The 23,596-nt window shown below is 29.7% G+C and overlaps 5 protein-coding genes across 6 annotated transcripts; 3 read left to right on the top strand and 2 right to left on the bottom strand.

The window, feature by feature from the left end:
- The first annotated feature begins 3,404 nt into the window (after positions 1–3,404).
- LOC132938688 (V-type proton ATPase subunit F) lies at positions 3,405–4,452 on the top strand. The gene is made up of 5 exons (XM_061005666.1): positions 3,405–3,584; positions 3,735–3,816; positions 3,876–3,958; positions 4,064–4,186; positions 4,272–4,452. The coding sequence occupies exons 1-5, from the start codon at positions 3,531–3,533 to the stop codon at positions 4,296–4,298; spliced, it is 369 nt and encodes a 122-aa protein (XP_060861649.1). The 5' UTR covers positions 3,405–3,530; the 3' UTR covers positions 4,299–4,452.
- A 2,632-nt stretch (positions 4,453–7,084) lies between these two features.
- On the top strand, positions 7,085–8,136 carry LOC132938209 (uncharacterized). The gene is made up of 3 exons (XM_061004911.1): positions 7,085–7,442; positions 7,511–7,739; positions 7,830–8,136. Exons 1-3 carry the CDS (start codon positions 7,245–7,247, stop codon positions 8,066–8,068), a joined length of 666 nt encoding a protein of 221 aa, XP_060860894.1. The 5' UTR covers positions 7,085–7,244; the 3' UTR covers positions 8,069–8,136.
- LOC132938212 (large ribosomal subunit protein eL33-like) lies at positions 8,134–9,555 on the bottom strand. The gene is made up of 4 exons (XM_061004913.1): positions 9,404–9,555; positions 8,970–9,245; positions 8,402–8,560; positions 8,134–8,225 (listed from the first exon to the last, which is right to left on the bottom strand). Exons 2-4 carry the CDS (start codon positions 9,243–9,245, stop codon positions 8,202–8,204), a joined length of 459 nt encoding a protein of 152 aa, XP_060860896.1. The 5' UTR covers positions 9,404–9,555; the 3' UTR covers positions 8,134–8,201.
- A 144-nt stretch (positions 9,556–9,699) lies between these two features.
- Positions 9,700–15,436, top strand: LOC132938208 (ubiquitin carboxyl-terminal hydrolase 1-like). Of its 2 annotated transcripts, none has more exons than XM_061004909.1 (8): positions 9,700–10,254; positions 10,784–10,933; positions 12,860–13,104; positions 13,169–13,374; positions 13,674–13,984; positions 14,046–14,300; positions 14,373–14,553; positions 14,627–15,436. In XM_061004909.1, exons 2-8 carry the CDS (start codon positions 10,795–10,797, stop codon positions 15,237–15,239), a joined length of 1,950 nt encoding a protein of 649 aa, XP_060860892.1. In that variant the 5' UTR covers positions 9,700–10,254; positions 10,784–10,794; the 3' UTR covers positions 15,240–15,436. The 2 variants fall into 2 exon arrangements, with proteins under 2 accessions (XP_060860892.1, XP_060860893.1); XM_061004910.1 differs by lacking the exon at positions 9,700–10,254 and adding an exon at positions 10,288–10,499.
- A 1,180-nt stretch (positions 15,437–16,616) lies between these two features.
- Positions 16,617–18,498, bottom strand: LOC132938210 (DNA polymerase epsilon subunit 4-like). The gene is given in 3 exon segments (XM_061004912.1): positions 16,617–17,706; positions 17,770–18,111; positions 18,113–18,498. Coding segments are annotated over 3 exon segments (630 nt in total). The 5' UTR covers positions 18,257–18,498; the 3' UTR covers positions 16,617–17,562.
- Positions 18,499–23,596: the final 5,098 nt, after the last annotated feature.

The following is a 23,596-nucleotide window of genomic DNA, read 5'->3' as shown; positions in this document are numbered from 1 at the left end:
TTTTTTAGTAGGTAACAAAGCAATAGGTTGAATTAAAATACTTTTTAGTTAACATTTATACAATAAAATTGTTGGGTTGATATTACTTGATGATAATGTAAAGAGTTAGCTTATGCAGTTTAGTTATGCATATTTATTGTTATATTGTTTATTAATTATAATAATTTGTAATACTTAAACTACATAATATTAAACAATAAATTTAATTTTTATATTTAAATACATATTGTTCAATATTGTAATATTATATTTTTCATAGGTATAGGACATAGGTAATTCAAATGGTAATACTTTCTTATCATAATTTCTTCTGCTGCACACAATATTTAATTAATAAAACTTAAAAATAATTGGTTAATATTATTTATTTTTTATTTATGGTATTTTATTTATGTGTCAAACTAGGGTATCATTATAAAAGCTTTTGATTTTACCTACTAAATGATAGATCATAATATGACTATATAATTTTGGACATTCACAAAATAAAAGTTGAACGACTCCAACTTTTTTTGTATTTAAAATGAAACTATACCTATTTGAAAATTTATAATATTTTAGTTAATCTCGTCCATATAGTTGGAAGTTATGATAATCAGCGTTTTACAATATCTATTGAGTATTCTCATAGACATATAATAGATTATAATAGATCTATTCTATTAGGTCTATGCAGTGGCGCCGAAGTACAAAATTAAATGTATGGCAAGGATCTCCGACAACCACCCACCCCACCCCACATAACCCACTAAGAAAATTTGAAACCCCCTCACAGTCTCACAAACAATTTGCCATCCACTTTTGTTTTATTTTTGATCAGATTTCTCTTCTTTTTTTCAACCAATACGTATGTAATAATATTAAAATAATAATTAATTACCTGCAACGGCTGCAACAATAGTACAAAATACAAAAATATAAACAAAATGCAACCTTTTACATTATATTATAATAGTATACAATACTAATATTGTTATTACTCTCAATGGGCAATATTACTTAATAATTTGTGATCCTATTCCTATAAATTTTCATAATTTTATCCTCCTATAACCCCCCCCCCCCCCCCCCCCCCCTAGCTAAATGTTTATATGTATGGCAGCTGCCATACATAAACATGGACTTCGGCGCCACTGGGTCTATGCGAGTATTTCAGTTGCATTTGTTTATATGAAAACATGTTAGTTTGTTTTGTCTGTAGTTTTTTTGAAAACCCTTACATCATCCATACATTTATTTTCGTCTTATGATATTTATTTTTGAAAAGAAAACAGTTTACTGCATATTTTAAAACGTATTCTTGTTTACAATTCAAATTTCAATGACCATTCAACCTGTCAGTTACAATATATAGGTATGACTATATAAGAAAGCACTCAATAAAGTTTCAATGACATTGATAAAATTAAAAAATCCAAATTTTAGATTCTGAGTGGAACGATGAATGTATTGATTTTACAATGATGTGTTTTTATTTTTGTGTCTGTGTACATAAGTAGTCGAAATAATGCTTCGATTTTCAACTTCAGTATCTTGTTCGACGGGAAAGTGAATATTGTTGGTGCATTGAGGAGGTCCAAATTTCAAATTCCCAATAGTTTTCAAAAGCGAAGGGAAAAACAACGTACACATTAATGAAAAATAGGATTTTTTACGCAAAATTGATTTTGCGAAAAGTACAAAATCTACAAAAATTGGCTAAATTCAGTGTAAAATATAGCAATTGGGGGGAGGGGAATGCCCCCTTCCAATTTGATTTATAATAATTCTGATTAAATATCTTGACGTTTCGTAATACGTTGATTCTGCTATTCATTTTAATTTTTTGCATATTATTTGCATCAAAACACTTAATAATAGCATATTTCTGAATAATTACATAAAATGAGCATATTTTATAATTACCAAATAAAATGTTTTAAATTTTACTCAAAGTTTGATATATTCGTACATGCCGACGTTTCTGACAGGATTTGTATGCAAATGGAAATTCTTCTACAATTTACCTAGAAATATTTTGATTCGAAATGTTGACGTTTTTTAATATGTAAACCCTATGGTTAAATGTTTGTTCGCATATTTTTGCACATTTGAGTAAAAATGATTATAAATTGGATATTTCTATAAAATTGCATACAAATTGCATTTTTCATAGATCGACAAGAAATTTATTTTTATTTTTAATTGAATTTTCCGCTCTGATTATCCACGAGGCAAGGCGAGTGTGCACTGTGCTATACCTGTCCCGATCCCGAAGTATAAATCTATATGGACCACGATGTAGAGAATACTTTTATTTTGTATTTGGAGTACATATTCGAATAAATGAGAATTAAGGTATTCAGAATGCGTATTCGAATAGTTCTTAAAAAATATATTCAGAATACGCATAATTCGAATACTAATAAAAATTATTCGAATACTATTGGAATACTTTTTTTCACAACTAGTTTTTGACAGTTTATGAGTGGTTGCTGGTAATTAACATTTATTAATTAATAATTAAAAATACATCGTAATCATAAGTTATTTATAAATTTTGACCACATATGATACAACCGATATAACGGGCTATACGAGATTGGTATTCATAAAAATAATCATATTACCATGAGCCAATTTTTCGTTCAAAGAATAAAATTAATGTTCTTGATTTATTGTCTTGTCACAAATTTAAAACTATTTTTCTGTATCTGAAAAAAGTATTTTTTTTAATGAATAAAAAATACAAATAAAATTATTCAGAATATACGTATTTGGATACTTTAAAAAAAAAAAGTATTTAAAGTAGCATTCAAATACTTTTATTAGGTATCTTATCTACATCGTGCTATATGGACTATGCTACGATTGCTACGTGACAAACACAGAAATTTCCAATTTGAAAATATAAAGTCACATTTTGTAACTTCATATTGGTATACTCGTTGCAAAACTAATATTAAAAATTACATTTTCCATTAATTCTGCATTTAAATACACATTTCTACGGAGAAGTATACTGATTACTTGTATTTTTTTTAAGATGTTTAGTTGTAACTTGAATTATTACACAACGTTACAACAAAGGACTTTTTTTTGCATATTATTGAATTTTTGAGTGCATAAATATGTGTATGTTTAACAATAATTTTTGCATAAAAGCCTTAATAATAACGCGAATACCGGTTTTAGTTTTATTAATCCGTGAAGTTAGTGGTCGCGGTGGGCAGTGGTTAAATGGAATATACAATTTATATTTAATAATACCTATTCAAATATTGCTTTACTTTTTATTTAGTTTTGGCATTGGGCGGGCTCGGGTTGTTATCAATTATTCAAGATGAATTTAATCAATTCTGTGATGAAACCATATGTTTGTCTGCTTTATTATTATCAGTCAAAAATTAATAGATGATAAGGGCGTTCTCTTTTTCACTCTCGAGTGTGTGAACTGTATGAACTGTGAAGTTACTCGAATAATTGAAGAAATTCCGTGTTTACAAGTTTACAATATTGTTGTACCGAAATAAATAATCGTCTAATTAAAAATGGCAATGCACTCAGCAGTTAAGGGTAAACTTTTGGCCGTGATCGGAGATGAAGTAAGTTTGGTTACGAAAGTAGTTGCTGTGTAATTATAAACGATAAACGTACGGGAGACCCGCCCTTTTATTTTGTATATTTTTTCGATTTTGGAGAGTAAAAAAAATGTCTCGAGCGCATACATTTACGTTTGGTTGTTTTCGTTTTAGGACACGTGTGTTGGTTTCTTGTTGGGCGGTGTCGGTGAAATAAACAAACACAGACACTCTAATTTCATGGTTGTTGACAAAAGTAATATTTGTATTGAAACGCAATGCAACTGGTTTAATTGTATTTCTGTCATTATTTAGATACAGCAATAATTGATATTGAAGAATGTTTCAAAGGATTTGTCAAACGAGATGATATCGATATAATACTCATCAACCAAAACGTAAGCTATGATAGTGTTCATAGACCTACATATTAAGTTTACAGGTCCATGGTAGTGATGTCTTCACATCTGATATGATAAATATTTTGCTTAAACCATCAACAGGTTGCTGAAATGATTCGTCATGTGATTGAAGGACATACACAACCAATCCCGGCAGTCCTCGAAATTCCTTCCAAGGATCACCCGTATGATGCTAGTAAAGATTCAATTTTGCGTCGTGCCAAGGTGAGTACTATGTGTCGATGTCTGATATTTTTGCAATTTTCCCATTTTATATTGAATGTCTAATTATTGAATTGTTTGGTTTCAGGGAATGTTCAATCCAGAGGATGTATGAGAAATCCATTTACCAAATTATTTTATCATTTGTTTTTTATTGTTAGTTTGGTCACTTTTATTTTAACATTCCATTTTAATTATTTATTATATATTCATATATATCCAGAAAAGTGTTTATTAAAAATATTATATTGTTTATTAAGACAAAACAATAGTTATTATTAGAGTAGGTAAATTTATGTGCCTTAAATAATATTATTGAGTATATATTCTAAATATATGCTCAATGATAATATGTATGGTCGTATTCTATAATGAAATCAAAAAATAAAATTCGTATTTTATTAAAAAAAAATTAAGGTGTGGAAAATTACAGGTAATCAAAAATTGTAAATACCAAAATACCTAGACGGTAAAATAAATTTTTCCTTAAAATCCTTTGTTATTTCATCAATAATAAAAAAGTGATGAATTTATTTTGTATTAAGTACTAATATGATGTATATTTTTGCTGTTTATGCATTACCATTGATTAATGTCATTACCTTTCATCCAGGTGGCAGGCACCAAAAAGTATTACTTGTCATCAACATTTTTATTAAAATAACTTTGTTGAAAGACGGTAATGTTAGAGTATAATTTACTTATTAATTCTGTGTTACTTATACCATTGATTATATTACGTATTATCAATAGATTATACCCTCAAACATTATTATTAAAATACCTAATGCTTTGGTTAATTTAAAATGTTGAAAAATAATTGATAATTAAATTTACCTCCAACAAAGTAGTCGTTTATTATTATATTTTCTTAGGTAAATCACCAAATGGTGTAAGTAATTCATTGAATTACAAGTTACATGTACAACACTAATTTATTTTTTGAAATATAATTTTTGGCCATAAAATTAGATAGTGTATTATAATATCTATCTTAAAAGTTATTACTACAGTGGTATTTAATTTTGACAAGTAAAGGTTTTAGAAAAGACTATTATTGTTTTAACAATATTTTAAGAGATTTTTTTGAATCAACAAGTCATTTTTAATTATAGTTCAGCATCTTGAAAATGTAAAACTGAACAATAAGTGTGGCCGTGTGGGTTTTAAATGTGTCCAGATTCTATTATTCAAAAAAACTATAATGCAATGGTCATTGGTATAAAATATATTAAAAATAATAATGGTTATTTTTACTAATATTTTTAAGGTTTATAAAATAATGAAAAAAAATAAAACTAAGATACATACAAATTTTGTAGTTATGGAATGACTGGGCTGTTTTATTTTAGATAAAAAATTCTATAAATTTAAGATTTCTGTAGACTTACGACATGTATCAACATTTATTGTATTCATATTGATGAGCATTAAAAACAGACATTCGTTAAATTGATCAACATCCTAAATATCGTTGCTGATATTTTTGATTAGATCAGAATTTGGAACCAAAAGTATTTACTAAGGTTTTGGGTGCCAGATGTGATTGGTGTTCAAAGACAGCAATACAAAACTTAATTAATTAATATTTGGGTGCTCATCAATGTTATTATTCGAGTGTAAATGTGTACGTGGTCCAGAAGAACTTACTTGAAAACTAAATTTCTTTAATATGTACCTACCCATTTAATTTATGAAGTACATACTTCTTAGAAATTAACTTGATAAAATATCATTATGATACATTGATAATTATTAATTATGATTAATATTACTTATAAAATGTTCATTCAGATTGACTGGATCCAAGTTTATTCCACTAAAATTTTAAAACATTCTATATGTATCCGTAAATCAGTGTTGTAAAGATTACTTAAAATAAGCATTTAAAATACACAGAATACTATTAAGTATTAACTAATAACAAAGATGAATTAGAGTAATACTTTTTATAAGTATTCAAAATATTTTCAAAAAACTACAAAAAAAAAACGATTTTGTAGTAATCAACTATTAAGTTAAACTTTATCTTATATACAGTAATTAATCAACAACAATATAAATAATTGAGTTTTCTAGAGTTGATTTTATGAGGCGATAATGAGCTTTAATGATTATTACCTTAAATACCTAGTAAAAATATGTGTACCCCCAAACTAAATTTATAATTATGCCCCTGTACTAATGTTACTGAATAATCTTCTCCACATTTTAATCTAAACTAAAAAAATAACCAGAACGGATAATTTACATGAAAATCAGAAATTAAATAAATCACCACAAAATAAGTTTATCTATTCTGTACAATAAAAGTATTTAAAATTTAAATAGTAAATTTCATTACTAAAATAGTTTACAATACTACCGTTAATAAGCAACAACAAAATCAAATAAATCATAAAAACACATACAAAAAGTACCTAGCCATATATTGGCATACTGCATATTATATTAATGACATAATATTTATAATCAACCATTTTAAGGGTATCTTAAGAAAAAATCATTTTGATTTTAGATGTCCAGATTTTTAAGGGTGATGTGGGTTTTGGTTAATTTGGGTACGAATCCCTGGCAATAACTATTAGGGTAGTTAAAATTAGGTTTATTAAAATGTATACATATATATATATTGATTTTGTCCTTCAATATGAGCTCAGCTTTTTATGCATGAACATATTTTATTATTATAACTCAATATTATTGAATTTTTAACTGCTAACCTTGGAAAAATAGTTAGTAATACCATTTATCAGGTATAATTAATCAATGGCAATACCCAATAGTTTTTTTGCCAGAAGGGGGGGCTTACTGAGGCACTAACATTTCAATAAATATACTGAAGTATCTACAAATGTTTTAAATTGAACCAAATACATTTAAAGTTAATATTAAAATAAATAATAATAGTAGTGGTTTTTGTCGTTATGCTTTATCAGTCAGTACGTGTGTATGACAGGAAGTGCAAATTTTTGATAATTCTTTAAACATAAAATGATATAATTTAACCTACTTAAAGGCTACATTTAATCTTGTTAAGTTCAAACCACCTACACAATGAATGGCTAACTCACCAGATACTGTATTGCGGTTTAAGCATTCGTTTCTATGCTCTCAAGTCAAAATGGAGTCTTTACACTTGCTGACACTACAGTTGATTATCTATGCATGTACAATATACGGTGGACCTATTAAAGATGACCAAGAACTAAAACCATGTCCAAAAATCAAACCTTTCAATAAAGTTAACATCGATCAGGTAATAACAACAATTTGAATATGAATATTTAAAATTAAGTTATGTAATTATGAAATAATTTGTTGCAGTTACTGGGAAAATGGTTTTTGGCTATTATGGTAATAGAATCAGAACATGAAGAATTTGTTGAAGATGGTGTTTGCATTCATGGAGAACTTTTGAGATATAATAAAACCACATTGAGACAAGTATGGAATATTGATAACCCATTATTAATTGATGACCACAGTGCTGTGATCGAACTGCCAACAATAGAAAACGAAGTAGGAATTTGGTCAATACAAAGTCCACTAGGAGGTGCTCCAAATTAAATATTAACACTTGTTACAATATGACCCATGTTATTATTTTAAGTGACTCCATATCATAATATATGATTTTTTACAGGAGACATAACAGCAACTATTATTGATGCAGACCCTGATACACATTTAATATTGGCGTTTTGTGGTAAAAGAGGATCAGACTCATTACACATGTGGACTGTAGTTGTAACGCGTCAAAATGGAATTTCAGCACCAGAAACCTTAAGATTATCAGCCATTTTGGTCAAACATGGTTATAATCCAATGGCAAGTAAAATTATAAGTTGGAAAAATTGTCCGATTTACACAATGATACCTTAAATGTAACAGATATTTTATGTTGTTTAAAATAATTAACCAATAGAGAAATAAACAAAAATACAGAATTATACGATTTTTTTCATTTTTTTTATTTTTTTTTTAAACTGAAAATTGTCAATTGTATTACAATAGCTTATATACGGGAAGGATACATCATCTGAAACAAAATCAAATAAATAATTGTTAGAATACGGAATTCAATAAATGAAGGATTGGTCAAAAAGTTTGATTTAGATTAATCAACAGAGCTTATATAGCAGTTTTTGAATTTAATTAGAATATTTGAAGGGTAAAAATTTGAATTACGATAAGTGGATAAAAAGAAATACTTACAATCCTGACTCGGTGTCCCATCGCTTTAGCGGGAAGGTTGGTCTTAAACTTTGCTCGTACAGATCCAGTGGCACCGTGGGGACGGGTTACTTTGCCCCAGATAGCACGGACCTTGGACTTCTTCTTTGGGCGTCCAGGAACTGACGCTAATCGCTTAGCCTACAAACACAAATCCAATCATATTTTAATTATTTAAAATAAGTTAATTTTAATTTGTAGTATTAAGTAACTTCATTAAAAAATTATTTATCATCACACAAAATCACAAATTAATCCAATCTCCTCTAAAATACTATCCTAATGTAACATTTAGCTACTATAATTTGAGATAAGACGGTTGTCAATAAGTTAAAGTTAATTCAAATCATTTGACACCATTATTTATAAACACAAGATACTTCTGTCTGTAAATTTTAGTACACGGAATTAAGAAAATCTGATATTATTATTCTGTTGACGGGCGAGATGCTAACCTATGACATTAATTTACCACGACTTGTTAAGATATAACAATATTATTATGAAGATTTCAAATATTACGTTGACATTAAAATCGAGTAATACATACCCTGTAGACATAGGCGACACGTTTTCCAACGTAAAACCAAGAGTCAGCCTTAGAATCACATCCGTCAACTTTGAGTAGAGCGGTGTTTTCGTGTTGATTGCGGAGTCCTCGACGGAAACCTGTGAACACTGCCCGGGAGTACAAACGTCCGTAGGGCCTCTTCTGGCGCCTTTTCTGTTTGACTACCTTCTTCACCTTGTCGGCGGATTCGACGACTTTTTCAGTTTTGACCTTTGAGGCCGATTTACTGGCTTTTTTGGCGGACGCCTCCGGCATCTATAACAAACGAAACAATACGCGGTTCAGAAATTTCATCCGATTCGATCCACCGACTTGGCGAGCGTTTCGCAATTAATCTCACGACAACTGCCACAACCGGGGATATGGGGCGATTATTTGAAAATCAAATGCGATTTGGAAACGAAAAAACATACCTTAGAAGAACGTTGAAACGTTGATGAAAAACAAATTCGCTCGACGAAAACGGCGAACAGCAGTAACTAGAAAGAGGAATTATCTCACGGTAAACAAACTCACTATAACCTGAAAACGACTCGTGTCTCGGCTGGTGGTGGGGGCGCAAGACCGTATGTCACAATGTGCGCAATGGCGTCATGGAGGAATGAAACGTTAAGTGATAAGCGCCGTCCGTCCGACGGACGGTGACGTTTAAAAAATATCCGTGCGCTCGGACAATATTCGAGAAAATTTAAAACTGCCGTTTTAAAAGCTTCCGCCAGACTACCCAATTTAGAGATGATCTATACCATATTATCTTTATGGATCTTGACCTCCGCCACCGGTTGTGAAATTGAATGAGCTTGTAAAATATCCAGTCCGCGGTCCGAGAAATCGGGAAAATCCGGCGGGCGGCTGTCTTCGGGAAGATACATCTCCGGAAGGTTTTTCCTCCAGAGGTGGTATCGCCGCCGGCCGAGCGCCCGCACGCACTGCTATTGTCGGTGTTGTGTAACTACTGTGTAAGTACAAAGTTGTGTTAACACGACAAAATGGTGGACCAGCCCATGTCGTCGGTTCGCCCGTGATAATCATTATAATTCATTTATTCATAATCGTCTCTCGTACCCTCGTCGGCACACAGTTGAGCCGATAGAAAACCGATTGCTGGGAAAAAGAACACCAGTGCCGATCTTCGTCCGCCAAACGCGCCTGAACACTAAACGCGCGCCCACGGTTTTTGGTTCGGTGACATTCGAAAACGATCGCCGTGAACATTCTTTCTATGCACACACGTCATTTCCATGAAATCTCCTATGTCCGATTGGTGAGTGTAACCGACCACGACGATATTGTCGCTGTCGTTGTGCTCGTTAAAATACTATCACTCTACCCGCCCTCCTGGGTACCACTTTACGAGTCTGTGTGAAAAGACTTAACTCCGACTGTTTGTCTCAACGACCGAATTCTGTTTCGCTGCTGGACCATTGGCAGTTTTCCTTCTAACCGACTGTGCTTGCGGTTGACACAGAGGTTGATTTGCACAAGCTGATTACGCTTCCTGTACTCACTGTATGCATTTATGATATTGAATCATAATAATATTAAGATCATACAATTAACTGTACCTGTACTTTAATAAGGCAATAGCCTTGTGGATCTTGCTTGAGGAGAAATCGCAACCTGTTTTTAAATGATTGCTTATCTTTGGTTAATAGATACCTACCTGTTGAGAAGTTTTGTTGTTTGATAAAACCTGAGTTCAGGGTCCATTAATTAAACTTAATAGACTAATGTTTACTCTAGAGCCATACAATCATTATTGGCTAATATATTGTAATTATTATTTATTTTAGGGTTAAGAAAAATGACTGTTTTATCGTCAGCAGAGACAGCTGAACAGCCGCCACGCAAGAAGTTGTGTTTATCAGCATCCAGGCAACTACAATCTAAATCCTATGCACTCTCCCAACTTAACCCGATGGCATCACCTCTTGACCAGCCTGGTAACTGAAGTTTACAATTTTTCCAATCAAGTTCTGTTAATTAAAAAGTTTTGAATTGCAATATATTGCTATTTTCTATATCAAAATTGTTAACGATTAAATAATTTATCATAGTTGTTAATAATTGCTGTTCATTAAGTCTGTGTTATTATACTTTTCATTAGTGAATCTATAATTTTTCAATATGGAACAAGACTTCGAAAGCCATGTTATGTGGTATTTATTAGGTTACAGTTTTCTTATGTTTACTGTTCCTTTTATTGGATTTTTTTCTATGAAATATTTTCTTGGGCAAGTTTTAAATATCCAAGGATATAGAGTTATAGCTATATCTGTTATTTTTGCTGTTATTATTGTACAATTAATTATTTATAGTTATGTAAAACAAGCTTTTAATGAACCTGTCGATACAGTTGATGATAATATTGATGATAATGAAGATGAAAAAGAGGTTAACACTGAAAAAAAGGATCAATAGTTATTATACAATTTTTTATCTTAACTTATTATTTTCAGCGTTCTTTCATTTTAGTGATAATAAGCTATATAGTTGTAAAACGATTGCATATAGATTTTAAGCACTCCTTATAAACTTCATTATTATAATCTAATTTAACGCACTTTATTATTTACATTCCAAAATTATTTATTATTATTAATAATTTATAATCGTGTTATCTATCTATGAACAATATTTATCTTATAATTTTATAGATTGGCTAGTAAATATTTAAATTTTAAATGAATAAATAAATATATTGTTAACCCCATTTAGTATTTTTTTTTATCTTTATACACATTCTGTTAAGAAAAATATTTAATAGAAAAATCCTATACATATAAATATTAATTAAATGTTTAATACCTACTTATATACAGTACATCAATCTTACAACTAACTTAAATTTGTTTATATAGGTAATTGATATTGCCCATACATTTTATGTAATGTGGCTTAATACAAATAGCAGTTAATATAATGCATTGTAATATAATTAGTTCTTGGGTTTAGTATCCTTGGTATGTATTCAAGTATAATGATGATACATATTCATATTATGAAAAGTCGTTATTTTAGTATCTATACATAACTATTTTGTCACTTAAAAAGTAAAAAAGTATTTTTTAAATTAATAAAATAAATCATTAGGTTTTCATATGTGTCCGCGAAAACTACGTACACTCCTTAACTCTGTTACCTACATTACACAGTACACTATTCATATTTTTAAATTCTATCTGCGGGAGATTGATGATCCAATAATCTAGTTACGTCCCGCAAATAGTATTCAAAAATATATATAGTGTACTGAGTAATATGGATAATTAAATTATACACTGTACCCTGTTTCCGCTGACACACGGTCTATTAAAATTAATGAACACAAATACAATTTTTTTACTTATATTTCAATTTATCCATTTTGTGTAATAATTTTATAAGACTTGTAATAATTATTACTTTAATATTTATTGGAATTGAATCATCTCCAATATATAATATATAATGTGTTATTAGAGGGAAGGATGGACGTCATGACAATTAACTTAAATCAGGTGATATGTTTTAAATCTTTAATTTAAAACAACTCTTATAAACCTTTTATAAGTATAACTTATTCGATTCATATATAATTTATTATTTATACTGTTTTTAGTGGTATCTAAATTGTTATTGTATTTTTAGCTGATATTTAAATAATGAAATCCTGATTTTAATTTGGTTAAATTTGAATTTTTTAATTTAGGGTTTAATTTAAAATAAAAAAAAAAAAAAAATACTTTACCTTTGTAAGGATTTTAAATAATAACAATTTGTTGTTTGTGTTGAGTAATTAATTAGTTTGTTTACATTAATGATATACTTATGTGTGTTATGAAATGGTCTAATACAGACAATTTATAACATTTTAATTTTCTTTAAAGTTATCCGGCATATCAAGCAACAGCAACAACTGCAGCAGCAGCAGCAGCAGCAGCAAATAAACTGTTCTTGTGACAACGAAAGCAATGGGTCCCCTGGTGTGGCAACTTTATGCAATCTTGGTAACACCTGTTTTCTGAATAGTGTCTTATACACATTGAGATTTGCACCTTCGTTTTTGCACAATCTTCATCACCTTATTACCGAGTTACAAGAGATCACGGGGCGGTCAACAAACGGACTCAAAGTACATACCTAAGCAAATATTTTTATTATATTTTCTCATGAAATTTAATTAATTTTTTTCATAGGGAAAATGTTCTTCTCTGGGTAGAAGTACAAGCTCAGTCAGCAGCAAAATGTGGAACTTTCAATCATCATTAAACGTTAGTATGAACGATCTAAAAATCATACAAGTTACTGAACGTCTTCATCAAGTATTCGAAGCGTTACATAATTGTGAGCTCAAAGACAGTTCAGATCCATATCAACCTGAAGTATTTTTGCAATCTTTAAGGTATATAATGTATTACCACAAATTAAGATGTACAAGATACGAAACGGAAAGATCTTATCAATGTTTTTCTGAATCCGCCCGCTTCTCACGTTGCGGTTAGACTACTAGCGCTTTATAGGATTGTTGTGTTAACCGGGAGAATAAGAAACTGTTAACACTAAAGAATCCTATAAAGCGCTAGTAGTCTAGCCGTTTCACTTATCGCAAGTTTGTTTCGCATCCTGTATATCTTAATTTGTGTATATTACAAATGTTTTTATAATTTTATTTTTAATTCTATTTTAATGTTGTGTAAATAGAGATGTCAATCCAATTTTTGAGGGAAACCAACAACACGACGCCCATGAACTACTCGTCTGCTTGTTAGATAATATCAGAGAGGGATGTAAATTAGTCATGCAGCATTCTGCCCAAGTGAATTGTTTTGTAGCACCTGCTCCAGTCATTCAACCTGTTGCGCCTAATAAATTGAAAAAATTTTCTGGACAAGTGCGAAAGTCTTTAAAAATTGCATCCAGTAGTAAAACACGACCAGTCAATGGCATTCTCCCGCCTAGTGTTAATATTGCTAGTGATAAAGTGGTTTTACCTGAAAATGACAATTTTGCTGGTACACAATTTGTTATTCAAAAATCATTACAAAAAGAATTTACCACTAAATTTTTTTTTAGATGACAAACAAATGTATGTAGTAAATGGAACTACAAATGCTGTCCAATCTGATGAAAATGAAAGCATTCCTAATGGCAGCAGTAGTAGCAGTACATCAATGTTTGATGATTTTCAAGGTGTATCCCTACTTCGCACTACTTGTTTAGAATGTGAATTTGTTACAGAACGGAAAGAGAGTTTTTGTGACATCTGTGTTCCTATAAATGGTTTAACTAATGGAGACATATCACCTGAAAATGAATTCAACCCTTATGGTTTGTTATTTATTTCCATATTTATTTAATTATTTTCATTCAATTTTAGCATATTATGTATATTCATTCTAGATTATGACAGCGTAAACAAATTGTACCATTCTGCAATAGTAACTGAAGAATATTTACAAGACACTGACAAATATTGGTGCGAACAGTGTTGTCGATATAATGAAGCTAAACGAAGTGTTGGATATGAAAGTTTACCTCGACTGCTCACATTACATTTAAAACGATTTTGCACCAACTACAGGTATAAATTCACATTAACTCAAACATTAGTCGTGTACCTATTTACAAATATCAATAAATTAATAAATTTTTAGAGCTGTTGTGTCAAAAGTAAATGAACACATGCCAACTCCTTTGACATTGGAGTGTTTTTGTGAAGAGTGTTTATCTCTCAATTCACAACAAAAAACTCGAGCGCATAGTTATCAGCTGTACGCCATAATAATGCATTTGGGTGCTACAATTGCGTCTGGGCATTATGTCGCATATGTTAAGGCTCAGGACAACCTAGACGAGTATATCAATTGTCCTCGTGATCGACGCAAGACTGGAAGCCTTTCCGTCACACCCAATGGTACTTTGCCAGCAAATTATAAAAAGTCATCAATATCAAATGGTCTCTTTCGATTTTTAAAAATATCTTCAAAAACATCATCCTCTGGTGCTCCTAATAGTCAGTCAAGTGATTCAATTGATTCAGGAAAAGTGTCTTCGATAGGACGGTGGTGCCGTAGTCTAGAATGTTGTGGAGTAAGAATATTAGATAATTCAGAAGGTGGAGATAGTGTGTGGTTAGAGTGTGATGATGAAACAGTAAGAACAATGTCGGTTGCACAATTAACACAAATTTTAGAATCCAAATCATCCAAGAACTCAGCACTAACTCCATACTTATTATTTTATGTTAAAGTGAATCACAGCGAATAACTCATTAATTAAATTCATATGAATGAATAAACCATGGTAGTGTTCATTTGGTGACAAATAATAAATCAGAACTTCGAGTGTTGGCACCCTTACCAAAGACTAATATTTAAGTGCACATTATCACTACAACTTTTAATGTTTTAAAGTTAATTATACACAGAATATTTAATTTTTATTATTATTATGATTATGATTATGCAATTACCTAATATAATCAATCTCCACGATTACATAAAATATACTATTACCTTATTTAGTTTTAAATCATATACGATTATTATGAACATTTAACTATACCTTTCAACTTAAAGCAATAATTTACAAATATTGTATTCAATTTTATTTTTAAAAACATTGCGATATTTATGAATGTATTATTATATATTATTTAACAGTACAGTTTGTATTCCATTGATCTTTGTTGATCAAAGTGATGGTATTACGAATTTGTTATAATTACTGAAGCAATAAAAAGTATTTTAAAACTTGGAATACTATTGACAACTAAAATTAAAAATAATTTTGATAAATGTTAGACATATTATTACTAAACATTTAATATATTATGAAAATTATTAGAAAATAGTAGTAACAATCATTATTCAATGAGTGTGTAAATCATTATTCAAATTATTTGTGTGCCAAATTCTAAAATACTTTTTGTTCTTTTAAAGTATTAAAAGAAAATAACGGCTGTGGTTAATTTTGACGTTAATAAATTAGATATTTTGTATTAATTTTACATTTAAACTTTTTTGATTGAAAAATATTATAAGGTTTCACAAACAATTAATTTTATGAACTAAACTTGATAAAACTGTCCTTAAGTCTTAAATTATATTATATACATGATATACATTAATGTAGCCAGCTGTGCAATATTCCACAATGAATTGTTGTAGTATACGCTAGGATAGGTTTGTATATAAATGTTTCATTATTAGTAATAATCACTAGGTATGTATTGCGAAGGTTACAAAATTAAATTTGTGCTTATCACGGTAATAAATTATGGCTGTAACAAACTTGTTTTAAATTATGATTATTATTATAGAATTCAATTTATATATTATCTACCATATAAGTCATATGATTTTTAAAAGTATGATATATTAAGTTAAATTAGGTATTTAAAAATAATTACATTTTTATAATTTAATAATTTATAAGACTTAAAATTGATAAATATTGGATTATTTAGTGGTAGGTTTTTTTTTAAAAAAGTTTTGAATTATTGGTGTGAAGCCTTATAATAAATTATTTGCTTTTTATAAATGTGATAATATGTTTGTTACTATAGACTGTTAGATTCCAATTAAGCATTAGTAATTCCCCACAAAACTAAATTTAAATGTAATGCTGCACAACTACTATAACTAAAGAAATAAATGTGTAATATATTTAAAGACCATTTTGAATACAAAATAATATAAATTGTAAAAACTGTTGGTTAATTATAGTCAGAGTTTTAATAGTTTTTTTTATTGGAAATTTACTTATCTTATAATTTACTATCTGTTTAAACATCTTATAATAATTATAACTGCATATAAAAAAATGTGCTTTTCATTTTACTCTCAAGATAGATATATAATGTTAAGTTAGAATACTTGATATTTCTGAATAAAATATAAAGTTGTAATTAAATAATGTAAATATAAAATATGTCATGCGAAATTGCAAAATTTAATGTCATAGTGCCCTGATAAATGCGTCCTCAATGTTATAATTGGTATTTACATTTTTTGATTTATACAACAATTGTATAACAGAACTCGTCATTTTTTGTGTCTTCCTTAAATATAATTGGCTCAAGTATTTTTTGTTTTCTAATCTCAAATCTCATTTCTGTGTACTTCTATGCTTGTATTATAAAATATATTTATTTTAATTTGGATATAATTGATTATGTACCTATGTTTATTTTTATTGTCGCAGATTGTTATGGCTTAAAATTGTGATTAAAACAAAATTATTTCTGTTAACCTATGTGCAGTGTTGTGTTTTTATTTATTTACTTTTTTTTTTTTTTTGTTGTACTTGTATAAAATAAACATTGTGTCTAAAAAAATCATCAAAGACTGGATCATTTAAAAAATAATTAATAATAATATATATTTCCAGATTTACTTACAAAATCTGTAGCATGCCAACTTAATTTGTCTTACAAATAAAAAATGCTCATGTCACTGTGCATGTTTGGTCAGTGCTAGAGACATTTTATTATTCTAAACAAATCAGTATTGACATATTAAATTTATATACAGTATTATATTACAAAATATATAGAGTAAAAAAAAATGTGAGCATAATCAAAACGGTTTTACCAATCTAATGTGCCTTCTAAGAATTCAAACGGCACATTGTCTTCAATCACGGCGTCTATGTGCTTCTTTTGCAAAGTCTTCTTGTTTGTGGCCACCATCGCTTTGTGACAGTGTTGTGCCAAAATCGAGACAAATTGCTCCTGCAGACCAAACGTGCAGCGTGAATTAATAAGTTTTCCAGCATATTTTGTTCAATAGCTTACCGTCGCCTTTGTGACCAGGAACACTGCTTCGCCCGCCACTATATTGACGTCAGGGTCCATTTTCATAATCAGCTTCACGCGGCCGGGCGGCAATCCCCTGTGGACATCTTTCGTCTTGGCGCCCGGGGAATCCTCTTTCCGCGACCCTGTCGACTGGTCGGGGTCGGCGTCCGCCGGTGGGCCGTCTTCGTCATCCGAATCGTCGGTGTGATACTCGACAGTGTCAACAAGTGGTTCTTCAGCTGTATGGCCGTCTTCGTCATCCGAATCGTCGGTGTGATACTCGACCGTGTCAACAAGTGGTTCGTCGACGATACTGTCCGTCGCCTCGGCGACGTTTTTTTACGACTGGTGGTCGGTGGTCTTCTTCTCGTATTTCTTCTAAAATCTCGGTCAAGATGTCGTCGTTGTCGGCGGTGTTTTCATGAAAATTCAGCTTCACCGACATCGGTTCGCTGTCGAACAAGTTTGGTGAGTCGTTTTCCATTGTTTTCGTTCACCTCGGAAATAAGTGAAACAAAATGAAAATGTTATATCGACGCAAACGCGAATAGTCTAGCGGCGACTAGTAACCCGAGAAGATATAATTTAATAATCACATGTCAAAGATACGTGTACTTTAACCGCGAGTCGGGATTGAAATTTAGAGGATTCCGTGTCGTCTGAAACTCGAGTTTCAAGTTGAAACACATAACATTATTCTAGTCTCGAGGAGACATTGGTTATTAATTATTATCGTGTTCGAAGATAACAAATTTTTGGCGGGTAAAATTATAACCTCAAAAATATCTAATCGTTCAAAAAAACTACGTGCACAAAGAGTTATCGGACGAAAGACGGCGCGGCGATTTTTATTGTTCCGGTTACTTCATAGTTAATTTTACCTACTTGCCACTTGTGATCGGGAAGTGCGTTTTATTACAATATATTATATAAATATAATAATATGCATGTAAGAAATGTATATTATCATTGATCATTACATTATGTTAAATGTTTGACATGGTAAGTGTTGTAAACTCTATTAAATTAAGTTACAATTTGTGAAATTAATTTATTACAATAGGGAGTTTACCAATTGCGCTTAAAATTACCTTTTCATGTACCAATTGCGCTCTAAACATTTTAGGATTGATATACCAATTGCGCTCTAAAATGTTTAGGGTCGATAGACCAATTGCGCTTATACATTTTACACTACTTGAAGGAAAACTTATTAGTCAGTTATAATTATATAATAAATGCTCGACCGGAGTTATACGATTTTTGCGGGGGGTTGAGATCAAGTATTTGGTGACTGAAATATAATTTATTCACTTACATCACATAAAAAATTCGAAGTACACGATTTAACTGTACATCTCCACTTTATTCCATTTTTTGAGATAGTACATTTTCGAAACTTAAACTCATCGAGAACTAATAACGGTTTACCTTTTTCACTAAGAGCTTGTTTAAAACGATCCATATTGTAACGTCAAACAACTCAAACTAATACTAAACGACTAACAAGACATAAAATATATTGGGTATCATCAAAATGTTATTCTATATACAGTATTACAGTTTATTAGGCTGTCAATTAGCCTGATAAAATATATCCGATGATAATGAAAACTTGTTTTCGTACATCACTCGAATGCATACTTCCGTAATCAAAATATGTGCGTAATAATAATATCGTTTGATAAAATTCCCGATACTGTTATAAAATATAATATTATAACCAGTAATCAATTATTGATCAATAAATACGTTTTTAATTTTTAAGAATTTTGGTGTTTTTATGTTGATCTTGATGGAATTAGATCGAACAACAATATTTTTATATCTGAAGGTAGCCGCTAGGTTAATTTGAATACAAGCGCAATTGGTAGACTGACCCTAAAATACAAATTTTGTTTTAGGCGCAATTGGTCCATGCCCTTACAATATAGGACGTGCCAGGACGTGCCCAGCTGGTACCTACAATCATAGAAAAGAGATTAAACAATACAACCACGAATACTAGAGCTAAGTAGACCCTTGATTAACCAACCACTATAGTTCTACTAACTACTCTACTTTTTACAATTTAAAAAAAAATCTTTTACCATCATCTAGGTACTAATAATACCTAAGGTAACTAGGTACTTGTAATTAAATTTGGTCTCGTACCAAAATATATTACAAACGAAGTCTATAGACTACAAGACTGTTATCTGCTTTATGCAAGCAATGCAGACATGCCATATGCATACAACTTCAATATACTGAAGCTCTCCCCCACATAATATTGCCTAAATACTATATTATATGCTTAGTATTAACTTAGTACCTTGACTAGAAAATATTGTGTCACACCACTCACATCGGCACAAAATAGACACACAGACACAATACCTAGCTAGTACTAGTAACTGATTTTTTGCTTATGACTTTTTGTGGCACTAACGCATCAGAAATGCATACTTAATTATGTCTTAGATTATAATGTTATTTGTACCATTGCGGCGTTGAGTATACAGGTTTCTTAAATTTTAAACTTCTAACAGATTTATAATAATGTTTATGTATAGGTACCGGTTTAACGTAAGAAACTTATTATTATAAAAACTTTTTTTTATCACTCTTGTTTTTTAAACGTTTTACTACCCTAAATGATGCTGGCAGACAAAAAAAAAAACACATCATTGTAAATACAATACATTCTTTCGCTCCGCTCAGAATCTAAAATCGAATTATTGATGAGTAGTTCATGAGTTCTAAATTATAATTTATAAGTATTTCGTTTTTAGTTGAGCGGAGGTGTAATGAAACTACTGAGGTTCCCCAAAAAATGTTGTCTACTTATCAAAACTTTGAATACTTACTTTTAACTGATAAACTATTTGTCCGAAATTTAATTTATTGTTATAGATCAAAATACTCCAAATAATATTTTCCTTCGATATGAAACAAAAAATGTATGTTGTCATTAAAAAGAGTAGAAAACATAAAAAAAGATAACGACTAAACATTTTTTTCCAAAAATGTAAGTCTGTAGCGACTTAAAAAATATTTAGAAAAAAATGTTGTTGCTTTATGAAATAATGAATATCTTATAGAGTATCTTACTTATGGATCACTTTATAGATGATAGATGTATTGTATACATTGTATACATTATATACTTAATTTTATGTTATAAACTGTATAGATATGTTATGTATATATAACTCTATAGATAACCTAACTGTAAATAATATTAATTATTTCTAATTTTGTATTCAAGTAATGACTGTAGCCTGTAGGTACGGGTGCACAGCGAGACTAGACAGTAAACAATTTAGATTTATAAGCTTAAAGTCGAAAAAATATGTATGTGGTACCACAAGTCACAACACATCAGTGGCTGCGGCAGCATGATCTATTTATAATATATAAAAGTTTAATTCTTGCTTTTACTTTATTGATTATAGAATCTAGTCTGTTGAATATTCAAGTCTATTTTATATTTCTATAATCAATGATTTTGGAAAAAGATATAATATATTTTCAATTTTGTATGTTTTGACCATTAGTGAACGGCACTTTGGGTAGGCAATTTGGAGTCTGTATTATTGTCAATAATATGAAAAACTTTCCGTTTACTTATGAGATATTTTAAATATCCTTAGAATAGAGAATAAATAAAGAATTTCAATATTAATCACTAGATGATAATAATTTATCCCGTATTTGTAAATTATTGGTACCTACCTACTTGATATTATATTCGCATGTTTTTCAATTTTTAATCAAATAATATACCTAAAAAATATGCTGACTAACTGAATAATTTCAAGCGAAATATTAAATATCTTCAAATAATAATTAAAATAATAAACTCGTCTGATTTAAAAATCTAGTGTGAATAATACTAATAAGACGTTATATTGTAGGTACCTACGTCCTATCTAACTTTCACAATTGTATTATATTTCCTAAAATTATGAGAATTAAAAAAATTTACATATCATGACGTTATACGTAGTACGATTTTAAACCAACGCTTTGTTCCACCTTGTATGTTATATATATATATATATATATATCCTATATTTACATTAGGTCATTGTTGTTTATTATACATACATTTTGCAGTACATTTTGGTGTAACGGGATTGCAAATGGACGATTATTTGATTTATTTCAACCAAAATGTACCAATATTTTGTCAATCATACCGATGGATCTGATAACGTGATAAGACTTCTGAAAACTGATTTGAATTTGTTAATATGACTATTTGAGCTAGATCAAGTCATTTTTTCAATAATGTTGTTCCAAAACTCCTATACATTTTGTTTGAATATTTAAAATGTACAACATTTAAAATGTTGATTTTTTGAAAATTAAATTAAATATCTTAAAATGAGGCCTTACGAAAGTGTCATCAATGGGTGGCTTCTTCAATCAATTTATTCATGTTTTATTTTTTTATATAGCTCATACTCTTATAATTGTGCTTGCTGGTACAGATTGTATACATAGTACCAAATAAAAAAAAAAAATGTGGCCTGATCGATCTCAAGAAGACTGTATTAACGAAATCAAATCAGTTTTCAGAAGTCTTATCGCACGTTATCAGGTCCTTTGGTAGGATTGACAAAAAGTACATACAAAAGAGCATACATTGTTTACCGCGTTCACTTGTAGTTTGCACAGATGGTCACTTGTACTTGCACGTGCGTGAGGATTCCGCTATTTTATTTACACACAGTCATATACATTAATGATCACTGTCTTATTAGTTATTACGAATACATTTAAAAGACCTGCATGCAAACAATATGAAAATTGCCTATTTTGAACTCCTTAAAAACTGTCCGTTTGCATTCCCCTTAATATTTTGGAAATTTAAGATTTACCATAGTAATAGCGTTTACCATTTGTTTCTTACACAGTTTTTTTTTAAAAAATTAAGAAAATATCATGACATTAAGGTATTATAAATTCATTTGAATATATTATTTTATGGTAATAAACAATGGTAAAGCCGTTCTGTTATAATAGCTGTACCTATAGTTGCATTATCTTAAATAGATAATTGAGAGTAAATTTAATTTTAAATGCATAATAATTAATAAGTTTTAACTACCGCGCCCCTTTTTGAATATAATATAATATTATATAATATGTACTTATGTCATGCATTCATGTTGGTGTAGAAGGAGTTCGGACTTTTGATTGCATTAAAAAAATGGATTTGATACAATTGTCGATGAGAAATTATAATTATAAAATAATTTATTTATATTTCGTTATTATATACTTGAGATATTTACTATATAATTATATAGTACGCTTTTTACTTTTTTGTGTGAATTATATGTGTTGCGTTTGCGCTGGTTGTGTATTATTTATGTATAGAGAGAATGTTTTCTACAGTTATAATACTGGTTACTGGACAGTTCCTAAACTGTAAAGAAAACATGAAAAAATAGGTACCTGAGAAAAGTTGAAAAATTATACTTCTAGTTTTAGTAAGTTGGATTTTCTTGTATATATTTTTTATATAAATTTAATCTTTAATCTCCAGAGTCCGATGTTTAGGTTTGACATCAGAAAGATGTAAGTCTCTTTACCCACTTTAAGGAACTTTTACGCGCACCTTGAAAATCAATCTAACTTACTAATCCTTACATCTGAAAATATAACAATCCTCCGCGAAGATTAAAGAGAAACTGGTGTAATGATTAAAAATTAATTTAAAGAAAATATATAGGATAGGTAGTTATCACGTCAAAAGTATTACTATTAATCCCTTTAATCTATTCTTTCGAGTCAACATAACTAAATAACCACATATTTTCTTGATTGCTCA

This window comes from Metopolophium dirhodum, chromosome 2, assembly GCF_019925205.1.
Source record: "Metopolophium dirhodum isolate CAU chromosome 2, ASM1992520v1, whole genome shotgun sequence".
NCBI lineage: Eukaryota > Metazoa > Arthropoda > Insecta > Hemiptera > Aphididae > Metopolophium > Metopolophium dirhodum.
Note: the sequence above shows the minus strand (reverse complement) of the source record. Positions and strands in the feature narration are given on the sequence as shown.

Excerpts from the sequence above, each read along its gene's own strand:
- LOC132938688 (XM_061005666.1), top strand. The coding sequence starts at position 3,531 with ATGGCAATGCACTCAGCAGTTAAGGGTAAACTTTTGGCCGTGATCGGA. Across the intron at positions 3,585-3,734 it reads TGGCCGTGATCGGAGATGAA|GACACGTGTGTTGGTTTCTT; the intron begins GTAAGTTTGGTT and ends TTTTCGTTTTAG. Across the intron at positions 4,187-4,271 it reads CAATTTTGCGTCGTGCCAAG|GGAATGTTCAATCCAGAGGA; the intron begins GTGAGTACTATG and ends GTTTGGTTTCAG.
- LOC132938209 (XM_061004911.1), top strand. The coding sequence starts at position 7,245 with ATGGCTAACTCACCAGATACTGTATTGCGGTTTAAGCATTCGTTTCTA. Across the intron at positions 7,443-7,510 it reads ATAAAGTTAACATCGATCAG|TTACTGGGAAAATGGTTTTT; the intron begins GTAATAACAACA and ends AATTTGTTGCAG. Across the intron at positions 7,740-7,829 it reads AATACAAAGTCCACTAGGAG|GAGACATAACAGCAACTATT; the intron begins GTGCTCCAAATT and ends GATTTTTTACAG.
- LOC132938212 (XM_061004913.1), bottom strand. The coding sequence starts at position 9,245 with ATGCCGGAGGCGTCCGCCAAAAAAGCCAGTAAATCGGCCTCAAAGGTC. Across the intron at positions 8,561-8,969 it reads GTGTCGCCTATGTCTACAGG|GCTAAGCGATTAGCGTCAGT; the intron begins GTATGTATTACT and ends TTGTGTTTGTAG. Across the intron at positions 8,226-8,401 it reads TGGGACACCGAGTCAGGATT|ATGATGTATCCTTCCCGTAT; the intron begins GTAAGTATTTCT and ends ATTTTGTTTCAG.
- LOC132938208 (XM_061004909.1), top strand. The coding sequence starts at position 10,795 with ATGACTGTTTTATCGTCAGCAGAGACAGCTGAACAGCCGCCACGCAAG. Across the intron at positions 13,375-13,673 it reads GTATTTTTGCAATCTTTAAG|AGATGTCAATCCAATTTTTG; the intron begins GTATATAATGTA and ends TTGTGTAAATAG. Across the intron at positions 13,985-14,045 it reads TGAAAATGACAATTTTGCTG|ATGACAAACAAATGTATGTA; the intron begins GTACACAATTTG and ends ATTTTTTTTTAG.